Below are 18,235 nucleotides of genomic sequence, written 5' to 3'. Positions count from 1 at the left end.
TTAATACAACTTAGAGTAAATGCCTAGTTTGTGATTGGTTATAAAAGTCATAGTCTTACTTAGAGCTTTTTTCAGGGCCTCCTTGACCTCCTTGTTTCTCAGGCTGTAGATGAGGGGGTTGGCCAGGGGAGTCAGGGCAGTGTAGAAGACAGAGAACACTTTGTTCAGGTCTCGCAGTGTAGCAGTATCTGGGAGCATGTAGACAATGATCAGGGTTCCATAGAAAATTGTCACCAGGATGAGGTGAGAGGAGCAGGTGGAAAAGGCCTTTCGCCTCCCACTGCTGGAAGGGATTCTCAGGATGGTTGTGATGATACAAACGTAAGTTGTGAGGGTTAATAGAAATGGGGGCAGGGTAATTATGGAGGTGAGAAGGAAGGCCACAAGAACCATCTGGCTGCAGGACAGTTTGATCAACGGGGTGTAATCACAAAAGAAATGGTCAATTTTATTGGGACCACAGAAAATCATTTGTGATATCCAACATGCTGTGACGGTGCTGGTGACAAAGCCACTTAACTAAGACCCAGCTGCTAGCTAGAAGGAAAATCCATTATTCATACAGGCTGCATAAGGCAGTGGTTTACATATTGCTAAATACCAATCATAAGACATCGCTAATAAAAGACAACATTCAGTAGCTAACAGAGAACCAAATATATCAAATTGTAGGAGGCATTCAGCAAATGAAATGGTTCTGTCTCCAGTCAAGAGACTGTCCAGCATCCTTGGCAGGATGGTGGAGGTGTAGCAGGTCTCCAAGAAGGGCAAGTTCCTCAGGAAGAAGTACATGAGGGTATGAAGGTGATGATCAGCCACAACTAACACAACAATGAGAATGTTCACACCCATGGTCACAATGTAGATCACTAGAATGAGCAGGAAGAGAAGAATTCGCAGTTCATGGAGATTCCCAAAGCCCAGGAGGAGGAATCCCGTAATGGATGTTTGATTTCCCTGTTCTGCATCTGCCGTGGTTTCTATCTCACCTCATATTTGTTGTTTACTTCTTATTTTGGAGATCATATAATAGGTGTCACAGAAACTTGGTGGAACAATGAAAATCAATGGGACACCGTAATAAAAGGGTACAAAATAGATAAGAATGACAGAGCAGGTTGCACTGATGAGGGTGTGCCACTATATGTGAAAGAATCAAATGGAGTTAAAATATTAAATGAATCAAAGTGTTACATAGACTTTCTATGGATAGACGTTGCATGCTTGAATAATAATAATATGTTCTTTGACATATAGTGGCACACTGATGTGGGTGTGCCACTATATGTGAAAGAGCAGTTCTCCAAGCAGGACAAGTTCCCCAAGAAGAAGTACATGGGGGTGTGAAGGTGATGATCAGCCACAACTAACACAGCAATGAGGATGTTCCCACCCATGGTCGCAGTGTAGATCACTAGAGGAGGAGCAGCTCAAATTCCAATAAATCATCAGAAATTATGAGCCATCCGAGCTGTGACTAGGCCTGATTCTTTATAAACCCAAGTTTTCTACATACATCTAAACCTATCTAGTCTGGATGGGTCTCACATAAAGACACTGTCTCTGTTATCTGTCATTCAGGACAGTAGATTCTAGAGTTATATTTAGGATCTTATTTTTCCAACCTGGATAGATTTGACTTTTAATTAAAATGTCAAAAATCCCAAAACCAAAAGCATCTATAAACTCCCAAATTTAAAGCCAAAATTTGATTTTTTCAGAGAAAAAAAAGGAAAAAATTGATGGGTTTTAGGTTTTTGAATTTTCAGTGAAAAATTTTGAAGGAAAGCAGAAACTTTCTATAAACATTTTTCTTTAGATGAAAACCCAGTTTCCCAACATGAAGAGTTTTGACGGAAAACTTTCACCAAACCCTAGTACATCCTGTTGTGTACAGGAAAAATATGTACTGGACAGAAGGGATTGGGCATGAGAATATACATTATCCTTTACCTTCTGTGAATCTGATGAGAAAGGTTGTGCTTCCTCCAAAATAGGTACAACAAGAGCTAGAATCGCTGATGTGACTTCTTCATGCAGCCTTTCATATATCAGAATACAGGATCTAGAGTCTATGTCCTGTCTCCATCTTTTTCATGGATCTCTATAATGAGACCTGAGAGTGCTGAAGAGGACTCAATCTCTATTTTCCTGCCTTACACAGCCGGCTTTTACCTGATACCAGAAAGTGAATGCCTCCTCTCATTCATTATCTGAGAGAGAAACATCTCCCTGGAAACTTCTACAAATGGAAATTTTCAACGAGTTCATAATACATTTATTTTTAGAACTTATTAATGAGCTTAATAGGTGAACTCCTAACCTCAATGAGAAAGTTATAGAGACAGGAAAATGTCTAGTGTCAAAAGAGATGTTTCCTTTTACGACGTCTAAGGAAAATGGGATTTAACACTGTAGAGGAGGCCAGTCATCCACCTTGTTCAGTCTCCTGGCTCTAAAGTGGCAAGTAACAACTGCTTTAGAAGAGGGTTCATAGATTCACAGATCATCATTGAATCATTTATTTTGATATATTGTATAAAACAGGATATTATATTTCACAAAATTCCCCATGTATTGAACCCAGTAACTTGTGTTTGGTTAAACTATCTTTCAGAAAAACATCCAGACTTGAGTCAAAGATGGAGAATCCATAACTTCCCTTGGTAGCTTGTTCCAATGGTTAGTCATCTTCTCTTGAGGAGTGACACCCTGGCTGGCATGCTTCCTCATGTCTGGGGATGGCGTAGAAGGGTCTTCTTTTCTGCGGCCCCCTGCCGACTGTAACTCCAGCCATGCTGTGGTCTATTTCTTGTGACTCAGCCCTCTATCTGGATTGCATCTATTGCCACCCTTTGTGGAGTAAACCGAGTCCAGTTCAACATCAGTTCAGCAGATGAATGCTGGTTCTTCACCCTCACTTTCGGCTTTATTGGCCTTCCAGCATGGTCATAGTTGGGTGGGGGGCACGGGAAAAAGGTGTTCTGCCTCCAAACTGGAGAACTCAGGAATATATACAATTTCACACACACCCACAACCCCATTGGCCTGTCTATTGATTCCCACTTCTTCCTCAAAGAGCTAATTCCTACCTTGGCCTGTCCTTTTGCTTTCCTTACAACCCCTTCTCAGGCTCACTCCTCCACAGATCCCAGAAGTAAAGAGGATAAGTTATGGTGAACAAAAAAAATATAAGTGTTCCATGCTGGGCCTATCTGCTCCAGGGAAGCTCTGGCATCTAGCAGTTTCAAGATAGCCCCTAGCCCAAGATGAGCCTTCCTCCATGAAATCTATAGGTTTTCTCTGGCCCCAGCCAGGCCTTCCTTCAAGGTGCTAGCACTGGAGTTCCATTCCTTCTCCTCCTCAGCCCCTACTCTATTGGGATTTTCCTCTTTTAATTCCTCCCTCCAGGCTTTGATACCTCTCATACGTATAAAAGGGTAGGGCTGACTGAGAGCACAGACCATCATTAACCTCTTTCCAGCCAGTGTAAGGCCAGCATACCCCTTTAGACCCTAACGGTGACACATCTGTGCCCTATTTCTAATTTACATTTGTCTGGCTTCAGCTTCCAGCCATTAGTTCTGGTCCTGGTAGATTAAAAGTGCACTTGAGTACTAGGCAATTTCTCCTCATGAAGGTATTTTTACACTATAATCAAGTCTCCTCTCAGTCTTCTTTTTGATAATACCGAGATGGAACACCATGGCCACATGGAAAGTTCCCAGGTATCCTAAACAGTTAGTTGTTGGCTTAATATGAGGTGCTCTGGTAACTCAGAAGCAATAAGTAGCTCAACACTACAAGCAGTAAAGTCCTGGGGGCCTAACCCTACTTTCCTTGTTTACCTACATCTCTTGTTATTCATGCCTGGTAAGGAACAAGGTGCTATAGCTTGATCCAAAGTCCTACTTGCATAATGGCCTGAGAAGAGAGGCAGGAGACTTCTCGCAATGATTAAGAGCACCAGTGTGGTGCCAGCTTTCATTACACACTCTGGTGAATGAGAATGAAAATACCAGACCCAGGGCATCCTTATGCACCCCGTATGTCCTCTGCCAGTTGGCATCAGAAGGACCCCTGGTCCGACGTTGCAACATATGATATCAATATCATTTCTGCAATGAAGCAGATACATCTCTGTGTGTTTGGATATTGTTTGAAATTCCAGGATGAATGATTCTTAAATCTATATTTAAACAAATTAATGTGCTTGTACTTGAAAGTGATTTTGTGGCCTGTGTTTCTCAAAGGGCCTAAGTGGGTTAGATGACCAACTCCCATTAACCCTAGCCTTCTCCCCTCTTTTCTGGATGGGAGATTTCCTTGGTTCTTTCTGTCTGGTTGGTTTCTTTTACTGTTAATGAGAGAGCAGCTATGCCAGGGGTGTGCTCATCATAACTTGTGAGTGCCATTCAGACCTCTGTTTTGTCCTGTGTCATTATAATTTGATCATAACAGCTGTGAGGGAGTATAGGCCTGATAAGTAACCTCCCTGAGTTCCTGGGCTGTGAAGGAATTCCTGCCACTTCTGGACTTTGCGGATTTCACCTAGAGGATTAAAAGGATCAATGACAAATTCCATCAATCCGAGAAGACCGCTCTGCTCAGACATTGAGGATGTTTGAGTAAAATTATTGAGCTGCCTTCTCCTATGCATTGACTATTACTGAAGGAGTAATGGGTAAAACTTCTCCGGTACATTGCCAGAGACTGTGAACATGTAATGAAGGTTGCTTCCAACCTGAGTGCAAATGCTATAGGGTCCAGATGGCTTGACTGGGTCAAAGAGGAAATTTTGCTAGGTATTTCTAGGTTGCTCATCACTACAGTTCCAGCTACAGTCCTCACAGCACCACATTCCCATGTGACAATCCTGTGTGGTTATCTCCACTTTGGAGATGGGGTAACTGAGGCACAGGACAGTACGGTTACTTAGTCACAGTAGCACAGTAAATCTGATGCCCAAGCAGGAGCAGAATCCAGCTCTACAGACAATCACAGGCTGTACTTTAGCTACAAGAACATTAGGGCCAGTGGAACATTTTCTCTCAAAATGTATTTGTTGAAAAACTCAAAATTTATTTTTTTTCTCAAAATTTATTTTTTGAAGAAAATTTGAGGGTTCAATGGTGTGAAATATTTTCAAGAAAAGAGTCCGGGAAACACACACATTTTTCAATGTTTAATTACTCTCAGTGTTAAAAATCTATACCTTATTTCCAGTCTGAATTTGTCTAGCTTCACTTTCCAGCCATTGGCTTGTGTGATACCTTTCTCTGCTAGATTGAAGAACCCATTGTTAAACATTTGTTCCCCATGTAGGTACTTTAGACTGTGATCGAGTCACCTCTTAACCTTCTCTTTGGTAAGCTAAATAGATCGAGCCCCTTTAGTCTGTCCTACAAACCATGTTTTCCAATCCTTTAATCTTTTTCATGGCTCTTTGTGTGAACCTTCTCCAACCTGTCAACTTCCTTCTTGAATTGTGGACAAACAGCCATCAGGGACGGTCTAGGTTCTCTTGGTCCTACCTCAGTGCAGGGGGCTGGACTTGATGACTTCTCAAAAATCCCTCTCAGCCCTATATGTCTATGATTTGTTGATTTGATTAAAAGCTCATTTTTCCTCGACAAAACACTTCAGATAAGTATTTGATTGTTTTTTTAACAAAATGATGGCAAGATTTCTAAAGCAAAGAAAATGTAAGGTTGCATCTTACTGTTGTTCAAATTCAGGTTTTCATTTAAACTTTGAACTATTTTTGCCAGTTTTAATGAACCTAAGCACTTTTAATCCATATAGCTCAAAGGACCTTACAGAGGAAGTCACTGTTTTAACTATGTTTTACAGATAAGGAAACTGAGGCACACAAAGTGAACATGACTTACCCAATGTCACTTGAAGGCCATTGGCAGAGCTAGGAATAGATCCCAGATTTTCTGAGTTCCAAACCAGTGGTAGATCTGCATGGCTATGCTACTTTCAATCTCCCCGTGCCCTCATTTTATTCCTCCTTGTTTAAAATTTACCTCCTCTGAATTAAATAAACGGGGATGGTATAAAATATGTGAAAAAATGGTGTGTGAGTGGGTGGTGAACTCTTCCTCTTACTTTTTAACATTTGAAATATTAAGAAATAAAACTTCCTATTCAACTTTTTAACAAAATGACCAAAGACATTTTCCTACCCAAAACGTGGGTTTTCAGGAAAGCTTATTTTTCTGTATGACTTTTTTTCTTTCTAAAGGATGTCAGCCAGTCCTAAACATCTGATCCTTACAGGACAGGACCATGTAGCTGTGCACAGTGAGAGAGGATGACTTTGTGAGTATAGTTCTGACCATGGATTCTAGGGATTTGAGTTCAGTTTCTGCCCTGCCACAGACATCTTTTGGGGACCCTGGATAACTCACATCTCCTCCCAGGCTGGGACTGTCAAAGGAGAATAAGGGAGTTAGGAGCAGGGAATCTCACTCAGGTTATATGCACAGATCAGGGCACTTCCCAGGGTCTTTTTCCATTTTTTATTTCCCAGCTCCAACCTGCTCCAGAGAAAATGTTTTTTTTTTAATTTTGTTTCAGTTCAAAGCAGCTTAGAGCCACTGCCATAGGAGAAGCTTGGGCAGACAGAGCTAATCTCACAACTGTCTCAGATTTAATATAACGGGTACGTTCACTATTCTCCTTCTAGTTCACATAAGCTCCTCTAAAAATGCAAGCCCATATTTGAAAAGCTGCCCTTCCACCTGCAATAACAATGCCTATAACTAGTAGTACATTGCAGATTTTCTGCAATAAAGGTCATTACATCACACAATTTATGCTATTGGTGATCTCAGAGTTGGCTTCCGCAAAATGATTTAGGACAGCCGGGGAAGTCACATTTCAGAGATGTTCACTGGTCAGGACCTGCTGGGGAAGAGGACCTGGTTCCAAAAATGACACCTTCCCAGAAGCCTTCCCCATGTATAATATCTGAGGAGTGGGATGTAGTGGCTGAAACAAGAAAGAGGGGTGGTGTCAAATCGCTAATGTTCACTAGAACATAGTTTAGCCAAGAGCATGGATTAAGATCCTGGTGTCCTTCTGGTGAGCTCTGACTGAAAGGTCAAAATTGGTCTCCTTTTGGACTCAGCAGCCAATAAACAGTCAGAGTCCATGAATTTCAATATTCCAGTTTAACAGGAGCAAGAGAACATAATGTGTCAGTGAGAGGCCAGGGATAAGAATATGCACTAGCATGGTCTTCTCACTGATGTCCCAGACAGGTCAGGAACAACTGGGATGGGATCACTAATAGACATTGCTGCGTGTGTAGGCTGAACTGTTCACTCAATGACAGACATGCCTGGATGTGTGCAGGCAGCAGCAGGGGCCTTGGAGAATTAGAACCAGATTTTTAAAGCTATTTAGGCACCTAGTGGGACTTTAAAAAGCATCTGAGTGCTTAAAACCCATTGATTGCAAAGGATGCTATTGAAAATGCCACTAGGCCCCTAAATACCTTAAAAATTATGGACCGTAGGCCTAAAATAAAATAGAACAAAATAGACTAGACTCCTCTTTTCTAGTTTGTTATAGAATCAAATAGAATTGAATAGAATTCTAACCTGCTGGGTTAGGAGCATCTCATTTACAGCAAATCTTGATTTTGGAATTGATTTCCATTTTCCCCAGCACAACCCAAGTCTGGTGACCCCACGGACATGAAAGTATCCCTGTTTTCCTTCCTCCTTCTTCCTTTCTTTGTTTACCTAGATGGTCTCCATCAATGTAGCACTGCCTCAGTGACTCCTGAGCATCCTCCTCCCCTTCATATCCTGTCCCCAGTGACCCATCTGCAACCCCCTCCTCTACACACCCTGCCCTCAGTGACCCATGTTCAATACCATTCCTTATGATCCTGCCCTCAGCTATTCCTGCGCCCTCCTACTAGCATCCATGCTTTTGCACAGGAGTCATTGATTTCACAGTTCTCTTGCTCTTCCTGCTGCAAATAACAGCCATCCTCTGTCCCACAGCTCTGTTGGCTCAGCAGGGCTAGCAGGAGGAAAGGTAATTAAAATTAATTTTCGCCATGGCAATGTGACTGTGATGCACCTGGCTAGCAGATCTGTTGGGTAAGAAGAAGCATTTGTACTCAACTAGATTTCACAGCAGATCAGGAATTGAAATGCTTAAAAGTTATAAATATAAAGCTGATTGGAAAAGAAAAGAATATTTCACAAAATTATTGAACAATTTCAAAAAAAAATTAATTGCAAAGGTTTTGAAACTAACTTGTATTTTAAAATCAATGTGAATGGCATTTTTATCTAATATGGCTAGATTTGGAGGTTTTAGTTTTTTCCTACTTCTTCCCTTTTTTTACCTTTTTTCTTTTCTTCCAATTTTCTAAGCAAAATGTTAACAGAGGAGGAGAAAAGGGGGAACAAAAGTAAGCCCCAGAGAGTAAATAAATGCATTACTTTCTGCCTTCCTCCCTCTCCCCCAAAATTTTTTGAAAAATGTGCGATAATATTTTCACTTTAATTTTAAATTTCATGAAAATCCCACTTTTTAACAACAACAATAACAAAAATTCCATCAGAGAAACATTGACTAGCTCCATATATATACATATTTTATGTCAGGATTAGGGGAAAAGGCAACCAAAGACAACTTCAGTTTAACCTATAGAGACACAAATAGAAATGGAAATATAGTCAAAAAGAATTAACTATAATCCTCTGTGAAAATAAATAAATAGTAACTCAAACTGCTAACTAGGCACATGAAAAGTACAAATAAGCTGCAAATAAATATAAGTTAAAAAGATATAAGTAATATAATATAAGTAAAAAATATAAGTTATAAGCCATAGAATGTTAGAATACCCATATCATCTACCATAACACTCAATACAAATAATTCTCATGCCAATTATTTATGACACAATTTTTTTCAACATATTTGAAAATGTCAGTTTTCTCCTCAGCCACTGATGCCAATGGATTTATAAAGACTTAAACCAGCTGGGGATCTGACCCACTGGCTCCATTGGATCTACACAGCTTCAAAAGAGCTGGGGATATGGTCCATCAATTCCAATTAAGTTATGTTGATTTACACCAGTTGAGGTACATGAACTCCAGGGTAGCTACCCTGACTTAAACAAGTTAACCCCATAGACTTCAATGGAGATTGTGGCCCTTAGGCTGTTATTTATTCATAAACACAACTTGTCATGAGTGTGCCCTTTGTAATCTCTTTGATGGGATACACATTTCACATGGCACATAGGTGTTAAGGTCTATTTTACAAAAGAAATGATCATTCAAAAATAAATTATGTCTTTGTTTTCCTCTGTGAGAACAGCATTCTGCTCACTAGTCTCCTGATGGCCTTTTTCATCTCTGCATTTCTCAGTGTGTAGATCATTGGGTTCAGCATTTGGGAGATTACAGTGAAAAAGACTGAGGCCGCCTTGTCCAGGGGGAACTTCTTGAAGGGCCGAGCATAGATGAAGGTGCTGGGTATGAATAGTAAACACACCACGATAATCTGGGTTCCACATGTGGACAGAGCCTTGCATTTCCCTTCCATGACATGTGTCCTGATCTTGACTAAGATGACAGCGTAGGAAATTAGCAAAAAGATGAATAGTATTATGAGAAGCACTCCATCATTGAAGACCATCTGCAGTTCAACCAAGTGGGTGTCAGTGCAGGCCAGTTTGATGACTTGTGGGACATCACAGTAGAAATTGTCCAGGACATTTGGCCCACAGAATGGCAACTGGAGGAGCAGTCCAATTTGAACAGCAGAGTGAACAAATCCACCCAGCCATGCCAGTGCCACTAGCCCCACACACACTCCCTGGTTCATGATAATCAAATATCTCAGAGGTTTACAGATAGCCACGTACTGATTGATCGCCATCCCTGCAAGAAAAAGAAACATTGCACCCCCGATGAAGTGGAAGAAGAACATCTGGAGAATGCAGTCATTGAATGAGATGGTTTTATACTTGGAGAGGAGAACAGACAGCAAGTTGGGAGCACTGACTGATGAATCACTGACATCCATGAAAGCCAAGTTGGCCAGCAGGAAGTACATGGGGGTGTGGAGTCGGTCGTCGGCAATCACTGTGATGACGATAGTGAAGTTCCCCAGCCAGGTGATCACATAGACTAGGAAGAAGAACATTTAGAGAAAATACTTCAGCTGATGATTCTGAGTGAGGCCCAAGAGAACAAATTCAGTCACTGTTGTGGTAAGGTTCTGCTGATCCATTTGGTGTCCTTAAAATATACATTAAACAGAAAGAATAATAATCATGACATTTTTCTATCCCCCCTTTAGGCTACTGATATTAAATCTATTTTTATCCACATTAGGAAACACACTTTGCTTGGGACTTTTCTTGTTTATCTCTATGAACACAATGTCCTCAGCCGCACTTAAGAAAAAACCCTGATTCAGCAAACCCGAGTCATCCCATCCATGGTGATCTTCCATCCAGGGGCCCTGGGAGGGAAGTGGAGTAGTTTACACACCAAAAGAGCCCCCTGCCCACCACAACACCCTTTCACCCTCCCACAGTCCTGGTGCAACAGACCTGCCAGATGTTGGTGTTCAGTGTTCAGCTTTTGGATTTTCAATACCTTTCCTCCTTGTCTCTCACTGCTTTACTTTTCTACTATAAAATTGTGAAAATGAAATTTGAAAAGTATGAGATAGAGTGAAAAAAATAACTTTTTCTCCCAAATTTATTGTATGAAGATTAAGAAATTAATCCAATGAAATAAGAGACGTATTTTATTTTCCCTTGTTTTTGGACCAAATTTGGTTGATGAAATACAGAATATTTCAAGCTCCACAGAGCTTATGCCTTTCACCAACAGAAGTTGGTCCAATAAAAACTTTCCACCTTATTTCTCTCATGTCCTGTGACCAAACTGGCTACAACAACACTGCAGACACCCAAATGAAAATGTTTTATTTTAGTTTGAAATTTTCTCATTGAAAATCACAAATTTTCATTAAAAGTGCCATATTCCCATCAAATATTGTGACTCTAACAAAACCTGTTTTTTGACAGAAAAGATTTTTTATTAAAATTCCAGGGGAAAAATCATTTTAACTGAAATTTTCTGATGAAACCTAAAAAAACCCCAAAAAGCTGAATTTTTCCATCCCCAATCTGTTGATGTTTATTGCCAAAGACTGCTGGGTGATGGGTTCCATTTCTGCCCTGCCGTGGACCATGGGAAAATCAGACCCTGGATTTTCAAGACAGAGGAAGACAGTTGGGTGTCCAATTCCCATGGAACATAACTGCAAGTTGGATGCCTGAACCCTCTAGATCTTCTCAAAAGTAAAACCTCCCTGTCTCTTTTCCCCATCTCTGAAATGGGGTGACTGATAATTCCCCACTTTGCAGGAGTGTGAAAGCCTGAGGCAATATCTGAAAACCTTTATGAATAAAAGATGATATAAGTACTCAGTGTTTTCTCCCCAACCAGACCTCTCCTTTCTTCTCACCATGGTCTCTGAGCATCCCCCCTTCAATAACAATGCCCATTCCTAGTACCACATTACACATTTTATGAACCAAGAGTCAATAACTCACCCAGTATGATCACAGAGCGAGTGGCCTCCAAAGGAATGAGCAAGCTCTGGGGAAGTAACATCTCAGAGCTGATGGCTGCTGTGCTGATAGGCAGGGGAAGTGGACATGAGACAGCCCCAGATATCTTCTTATATAATATCTGACCCCTGCACTAAGGCTGGCACTAGGATCAAAGACTTTCTGAAATCCCCCTCAGCTTTGCTGGGCAGGATCAAGAGAGCTGCCTCTTTGGAGATTGCAGGAGTCTGCCACAAGGGGATTCATTAATAAATTCCTGAAGTGGTTCAGTGTGGTTACATGCTAAGATTAGCCACATAAACCTATGATTATTATTATGATTATTGGCTTTTTTAGGTCAAATATTGTAATCCATCAGACTCCTTTGAAAATACCAAACTTTGAGGACAGTTTCTGAGCTCTACTAAACAACTTGGGGAGAGGGAGAGCTCAGTGGTTTGAGCATTGGTCTGCTAAACTCAGGGTTGTGACTTTAATCCTTGAGGGGGCCATTTACGGATCTGGGGCAAAAATTGGGGATTGGTCCTGCTTTGAGCAGGGGGTTGGACTAGATGACCTCCTGAGGTCCCTTCCAACCCTGATATTCTATGAACTTGTCGAAATGTATCTGTAAAAAGGACAGTGTTGTGACCCTCCAGAAACTGCATCAGTTTACAAATTAAACTTTATTTCCCCACCTACGTGTTCTGTGACCTCAGCTGGGGAGTTGAGGCTATGTCTACTCTACCACAGGATCGACGCTGCTGCGATCGATGCAAGGGGGTTGATTTAGTGGGTATGGTGAAGACCCGCTAAATTAATGGCAAAGTGCTCTCTGGCCAACTCCAGTACTCTACCAGGAATGAGAAGTGTAAGATAAGTCAACAGGAGAGTATCTCCCATGGATGCAGCTCAGTGTAGACACTGCAGTAAGTTGACCTAAACTATGTCAACTTCAGTTATGGTATTCACGTAGCTGGAGTAGCATAACTTGGTTGGTTTACTGGGATAGACATAGCCTGAGAGTGAAGCTGTGTCTCATATTCTCTCATAATCACCAGCAACAAACTGTGAGCAAACACAAATTTTAGCCCTCTCTCCTTCACACCCTGCCTTCGGTGACCCTCCTGCTGCTTTCAGTGGTTTTGCAAAGGAGATGTTGATGAGAAATTAGCTCTGAAAAGTGACATGATATTGCAGCCAGCCACTGTCACAGATCTGTGGTGACTGATCAGGTCTTGCAGGAGTAACAGTATTTACCTTTTATTTATTTATTTATTTATATTTCTCCCTGAAAATCTGGCTTGGCTACACATACTTAGTAGCTCTGTGTGTTGAGTAGGAAGAGGCCGTATTTAATCTCTCCTTTTCAGACCTGAACCACATTTTAACTACTTAACTGTTATAAAAATAGAATTGGTCAGTAAAGAAAGCATATTTTATAATGATTTTTGAAATAATTAAAATAATTTTAATATTTACATTTCTGAAAAGAACTTATTTTTCAATTTTTGAACATTTTCATGAACATTTTAACTATAAATAGTCAGATGTTTAATAATAATAATAACAACGACAATTAATTATTAATTAATTAATTGTTTGTATGTTTCCTAATAAAAGGTGGGGAAAGTAGAAAAACTAGGGTAGTGGTGGAGAAAACATACACACAAAAATATGATTATTTTTCCATTTTCTAATTTTTGTTTGCAAAAATATGCAAAATTTTATGTTTTTCAACATTAAATGAAATGCTATTTTAATTTTTTTTAAAAAATTCTGACCAGCTAAACACATTGTGTGCAAAAGCCAACATAGGTAATATATATTTTATTGGACCAGTTAATACTGGTGGATGAGACAGGTTTTTGAGATCTCCTACCTTGCTTTTCTCAGATCCAGGGATCAACATGGCTAGAACAACTTTTTATGTCAGGGTGGGGGAAAAGGCAACTAAAAGCTTTACATTCCAGTGTGAGGTCTGGGAAGTCCAGGTTTTAACAGACTGTTAACAATGATGGAATCAGTAATTAAGGGAAAGGAGACCTCAAAGAGCCTGAATTCCCTGTGGTTGGCCGAGCTTTCCAAGACCTTACCTTAAACTCATCACAATTTCTCTGTCTGTCTGTAATGAGATAACTTTTGAATGCTGTCTCTGGTCAATTCCAAGATTTCAGGGTCTTCCATCACAACAATACTCCAACTCATCTCTGCCCATCCACCATCTTGGCACACTGCCAGACTTCCTACCCAGAGAGAAAGGAGACAAATAACTAGGGGAGATACAATGTGGGGGAAAGATGGGAATGGGGTGCGCACATGCTGAGAATGGGGGAGAGGAAGCAGCACCCAAGTATGGGAGGAGGAGGTACGGGGGGCACACAGAACATTTGGTGGGAGAGGTTTGCAGGGAGCTGCAGGGAGAGCCTAAAATAGAGGGATATGGGAAGCTTACAAACAGGGAGATTATGGGGAAAATGCAAGGAGTCCTTGGTGTGTGCAAAGAGTTCAGCCTGCAGAAGCTATGGAATGTGAAACCTCTGGTATGATGAATTGTTACCGATGCACTAGGAAGACAAGATAACATTTATGGAAAATGGGAAAAGAAGCTATAAGCAGATATCATTTGAAACCATGTTGAAAACATCTGGAGGCAGGTTAAAAACACATCTGTCTGTGTAATCATTAAGGAAATTTTTTAACAAAAAATACTTTATCAGTGGTACCTCACTGAACCTAAGCTAAGGAAAATATATAAGAAAGGGAGTCATAAAAGCTCAAGAAGATGTGGAGGAATAGTAGCCTTCCTTCATCTATGCTGGGAATGCCCTAAGAAAATAGTTTGCAATTTCACTGTAGCTCTGCTGGGACCAGGATATGAAAGAAAGAAGCTTGGGGAGGTAATAATTTTTATTGGTCCAAGTACTGTTAGCAAAAGAGAAAAGCTTTAAAACTACACAGACCTGAAGAAGAACTCTGTGTAGTTGGAATGTTTATCTCTTTCACCAACAAAATGTGGTCCCTTAAAAAATATTAGTTTACCCACCTTGTCTCTCCAAGATGATAGGACATCAATGGGACAATATTTTAGAGGAAAATAGAATGATTTTTCAAGACTCCTAAAATTAGACCACCTGCGGAAAACATAGTTATAGTCCAAAGTTAGTGACTTACTTAGGGAAGGACCCATTGATTACACAATTATTGCTATTAGCCAGACCTGTGATAGTTCATGTTTGGAGAGAGAGAGAGAGAGGCACACCAACATTAGTAGCATGGAGAAATTAAGTACCGGGAGTCCCTCCAATGGAAAAAAATATCAGAGATCCCTAATCAGTGGCAAGCAGAGTATGTGATTAATTATTTCCATGTTTGGAATTTGACCATTTTCAGTATAAACATCATAAGAAGAGGTTGACCCCCAGTACATTTTTAAATTAATAAATAGTTATAAATGAGATTTACTGATACTCTGATGGAAAGTTTATGTACAGTAATAATTACAAAACCAAAAAGATCATTCAAAAATAAATTATGTTATTATGGTTTCCTCCCTAAGAACAGCATTCTGCTTCCCAGTCTCCTGATGACCTTCTTCATCTGGGCATTTCTCAGCGTGTCAATGATTGGCTCAGCATTGGAGTGATTATGATGTAAATGCCTAAAACCAACTTATCTTCAGGGAACTTCTGGAAGGGCCAAGCGTAGTTGACAATCCAAGGTAGGAATTGTAAACATAGAACTTGGATCTGCAGGTGGACAGAGCCTTGGCTTCCCTTGTATGAAGTGTGTTGCTATTTTAACTAACATGGTGGTTTATGAAATGAGCAAGAGGGTGAAGATTTCATTGAAAAGCATCCTAGAGTAGGAGACCTTCAGCAGCCTGACCAAGTAGAAGTCGGTGCAGGCCAGATTGATAACTTGTTGGACATTGCAGTAGAAATTATCCAGGGTGCTCATGCAGAAGAGTAATACTCACTATCACTCAGGCCAGAGAATATAGTGCAATTTGTAGTGGCAATTCATAGCCATTCATGATAACAATAGGGCCACATTGAAGAAGAATTTCTGGACAAATGCATCATAAAACTAATGATATACCTGGGATACATCAATGATATTTTCATCCTCTGGACAGACAGCTTAAACTCCCTTGCATACAATTCATGGTCATTTGACAAGGGAAAGAGAGTGAAGTGTCCTTATAGCACTTGGCCCTTATTAAACACTGGGAATCCTCTTCCCCTTCAGCCTCTGCCCTCAGTGACTCTGTGCAGTCCATTCCCCTTCACTCTCTGTCCCCACTTACCTCTGCTGACTATACTTCCTTTGTTTTTTTACATTCCTGTTCACTTGATCCATTATATACATATGTGTGTAATTTATTTGAAAGTCATGGAAAGTGGGTTTTTAAAAGATATTACTGACAGAAATAGGCTGTAGTTATTCTCTCAGAGCAGTACTGTGTTAAGAGGACTTACAGGGGTATAAATAGTTATAATTAATTTTTGGATCTGAAAATCCAATTCTGATACACATGCAGTGCAGATCTGTTCAGGAAATAGTGCTTATTGTTACCTAAATATGCTTCAGTGTAGAGCTGTCTCTTTAGTACTTGAACTTTGAAAATATAGAACATGCTTGGAAAGAAAAGAAGAATCAAAATATTCTTTAAAAAAATTACACAAATATTTTCATTTGGAATTTTTTTGAAAATAAACCGTGTTTATCTCTTATTCTCAAATTTCAAAACAGAGGGGCAATATGTAACTTTCTTTCTTAGAAAAAAAGGAGTAAATGAAGAAAAATATAAACTAAATATATTTAGGAAAGTTACTTGCTCTTTTTTTCTTGAAAATGTAAATCTGGAAAGCATATGAAAGCATTTTTAATACTATTTATATATTATCAGAGAAAATGAGATGCTAAGAAAATCCAATAAAAATATTTTCTTCCTTTGTTTATAACGGGGCATTTTTATCAGGATTAGCAGAAACAGCTACCAAAGTGAGTTTAGTTTAACATGTGGCATCAGAGATAGAAATAGAAATATAATGTAAGAAAATTACAAAAAAAACCCTTGTAAAAGTAAAGTCTCAACATTATTAAGCTATTCTGATAAGAAGTTATATGACCAATGCACATAGATGGTATATACGTATAAAGCATAAAAAATAAGGCATAAGGGAAAGAAAGTTCCTATTCATCTATTGTAGCATGTTATAGTAATTTCTTCACTACAATCAGTACATTAGTTATGATACTTTTTTTGGATAATATATTGATTTTCATGGATTCCTCATTAGTTGAAATTAGGGCACTCATTGAACTAGATGGTTTTACGCTGTGAGAAGAGACCTGAGAGCAATATAGCAGCATTTACTGATACATCAATGACATCTAGGAAAGCCAAGCTGGTCAGCAGGAAGTACATGGGGGTATGGAGCTGGTGGTCGGTGATCACGGTGGTGATGATGGTGAAGTTTCCCAGCCAGGTGTTCACGTAGATAATTAATAAAACAACAAAGAGCAATTGCTGCAGCTCAGGACTCTGGGTGAGGCCCAAGAGGACAAATTCTGTCACTGGGTTGATGATGTTCTTCTTCTCCATTTATCAACCTAAAGGTATGCTTGCAGAGGGAACTGTGATAACAATAATTATGGTGTAAAACCAGTACATTACTGATATTAAATGAATATTAACTCCACCTTAACAATATCATTAGCTTGAGAATTAATTTATTAAATTATACAACTGTATCCTCAGTCCCGATCGTGAGTGTCTCTGCTTCAGGAGAACTTATAAGCTTCACCAGTGGTAATCCACAATTCTGGGGAAAATTGGGAGTCAACAGGAGTGGTCTACACAACCAAACAAGCCCCTTGCTAACCACTGTCTCCACTCACTTTCCTTCAGCTCTGATGGTGCACACCTATCGCAGTCACCAGTTTTGTGATGGGGCCCCGAGTTGCAGGTTTGGGAAGAATGTGGATTTGCAGGGAATATGCTTAGGTGGAGATTCTTAGAGTCCAGGGGTTCCCATCAAATGGGTCACAGATGTTAAATTGGATGGAGGTCCCAGCTACATTCTCATTAGATGGCAGGGGAGTTGCAATACAAAGTTTGAGAACCACCAATTTAGGGGATCCAGATTCCTAATTCATGAACTTGATATCGAGGTACCGAACACCTGTAACCCACCTTAACATGATGATTGTCTTTGAGCCCTTGTAGTGTCTGCCAAAAGAGCAAGTATTTAGGCTGATTTACTTCCGCTTGAATAGCATCTGATCAACAGCTTTGAAAAATCAAGTCACTGTACTTCAGTGCTGATGGAGTCTGGTGCTGAGCTTTAAACACCTGCACTGGAAAATGGAGAACCCATTGAGATTTCCAGGTATGCATCTAGAGTGAAATATTCAAAGCTGCCAAGGAATTTTGGTTAATGAACTTCCACTAGCATTTTTGAAAATCTCTAGGGCTGTTGAAAACTCATTTTTTCCCAATCTTCTTCTGAGTGTATGCACAACATGCCTTAGGTGCCACATAACCAGGATAAAACATGTCAATGAAATATTTGGGTGTTTTAGAAAAAAAATCATGGTTAAATTTCTAAAGCA

General features: G+C 39.9%; 1 protein-coding gene and 1 pseudogene across 1 annotated transcript; both read right to left on the bottom strand.

The window, feature by feature from the left end:
* Positions 1-1,397, bottom strand: LOC128846028 (olfactory receptor 6B1-like). The gene is given in 2 exon segments (XM_054045114.1): positions 1-989; positions 1,394-1,397. Coding segments are annotated over 2 exon segments (993 nt in total).
* A 7,933-nt stretch (positions 1,398-9,330) lies between these two features.
* On the bottom strand, positions 9,331-10,278 carry LOC128846693 (olfactory receptor 4D9-like; annotated as a pseudogene).
* Between the last annotated feature and the right edge of the window lie 7,957 nt (positions 10,279-18,235).

Source organism: Malaclemys terrapin, chromosome 12, assembly GCF_027887155.1.
Source record: "Malaclemys terrapin pileata isolate rMalTer1 chromosome 12, rMalTer1.hap1, whole genome shotgun sequence".
Taxonomy (NCBI): Eukaryota; Metazoa; Chordata; order Testudines; family Emydidae; genus Malaclemys; species Malaclemys terrapin.
This window is presented reverse-complemented; position numbering and strand designations above follow the sequence as displayed.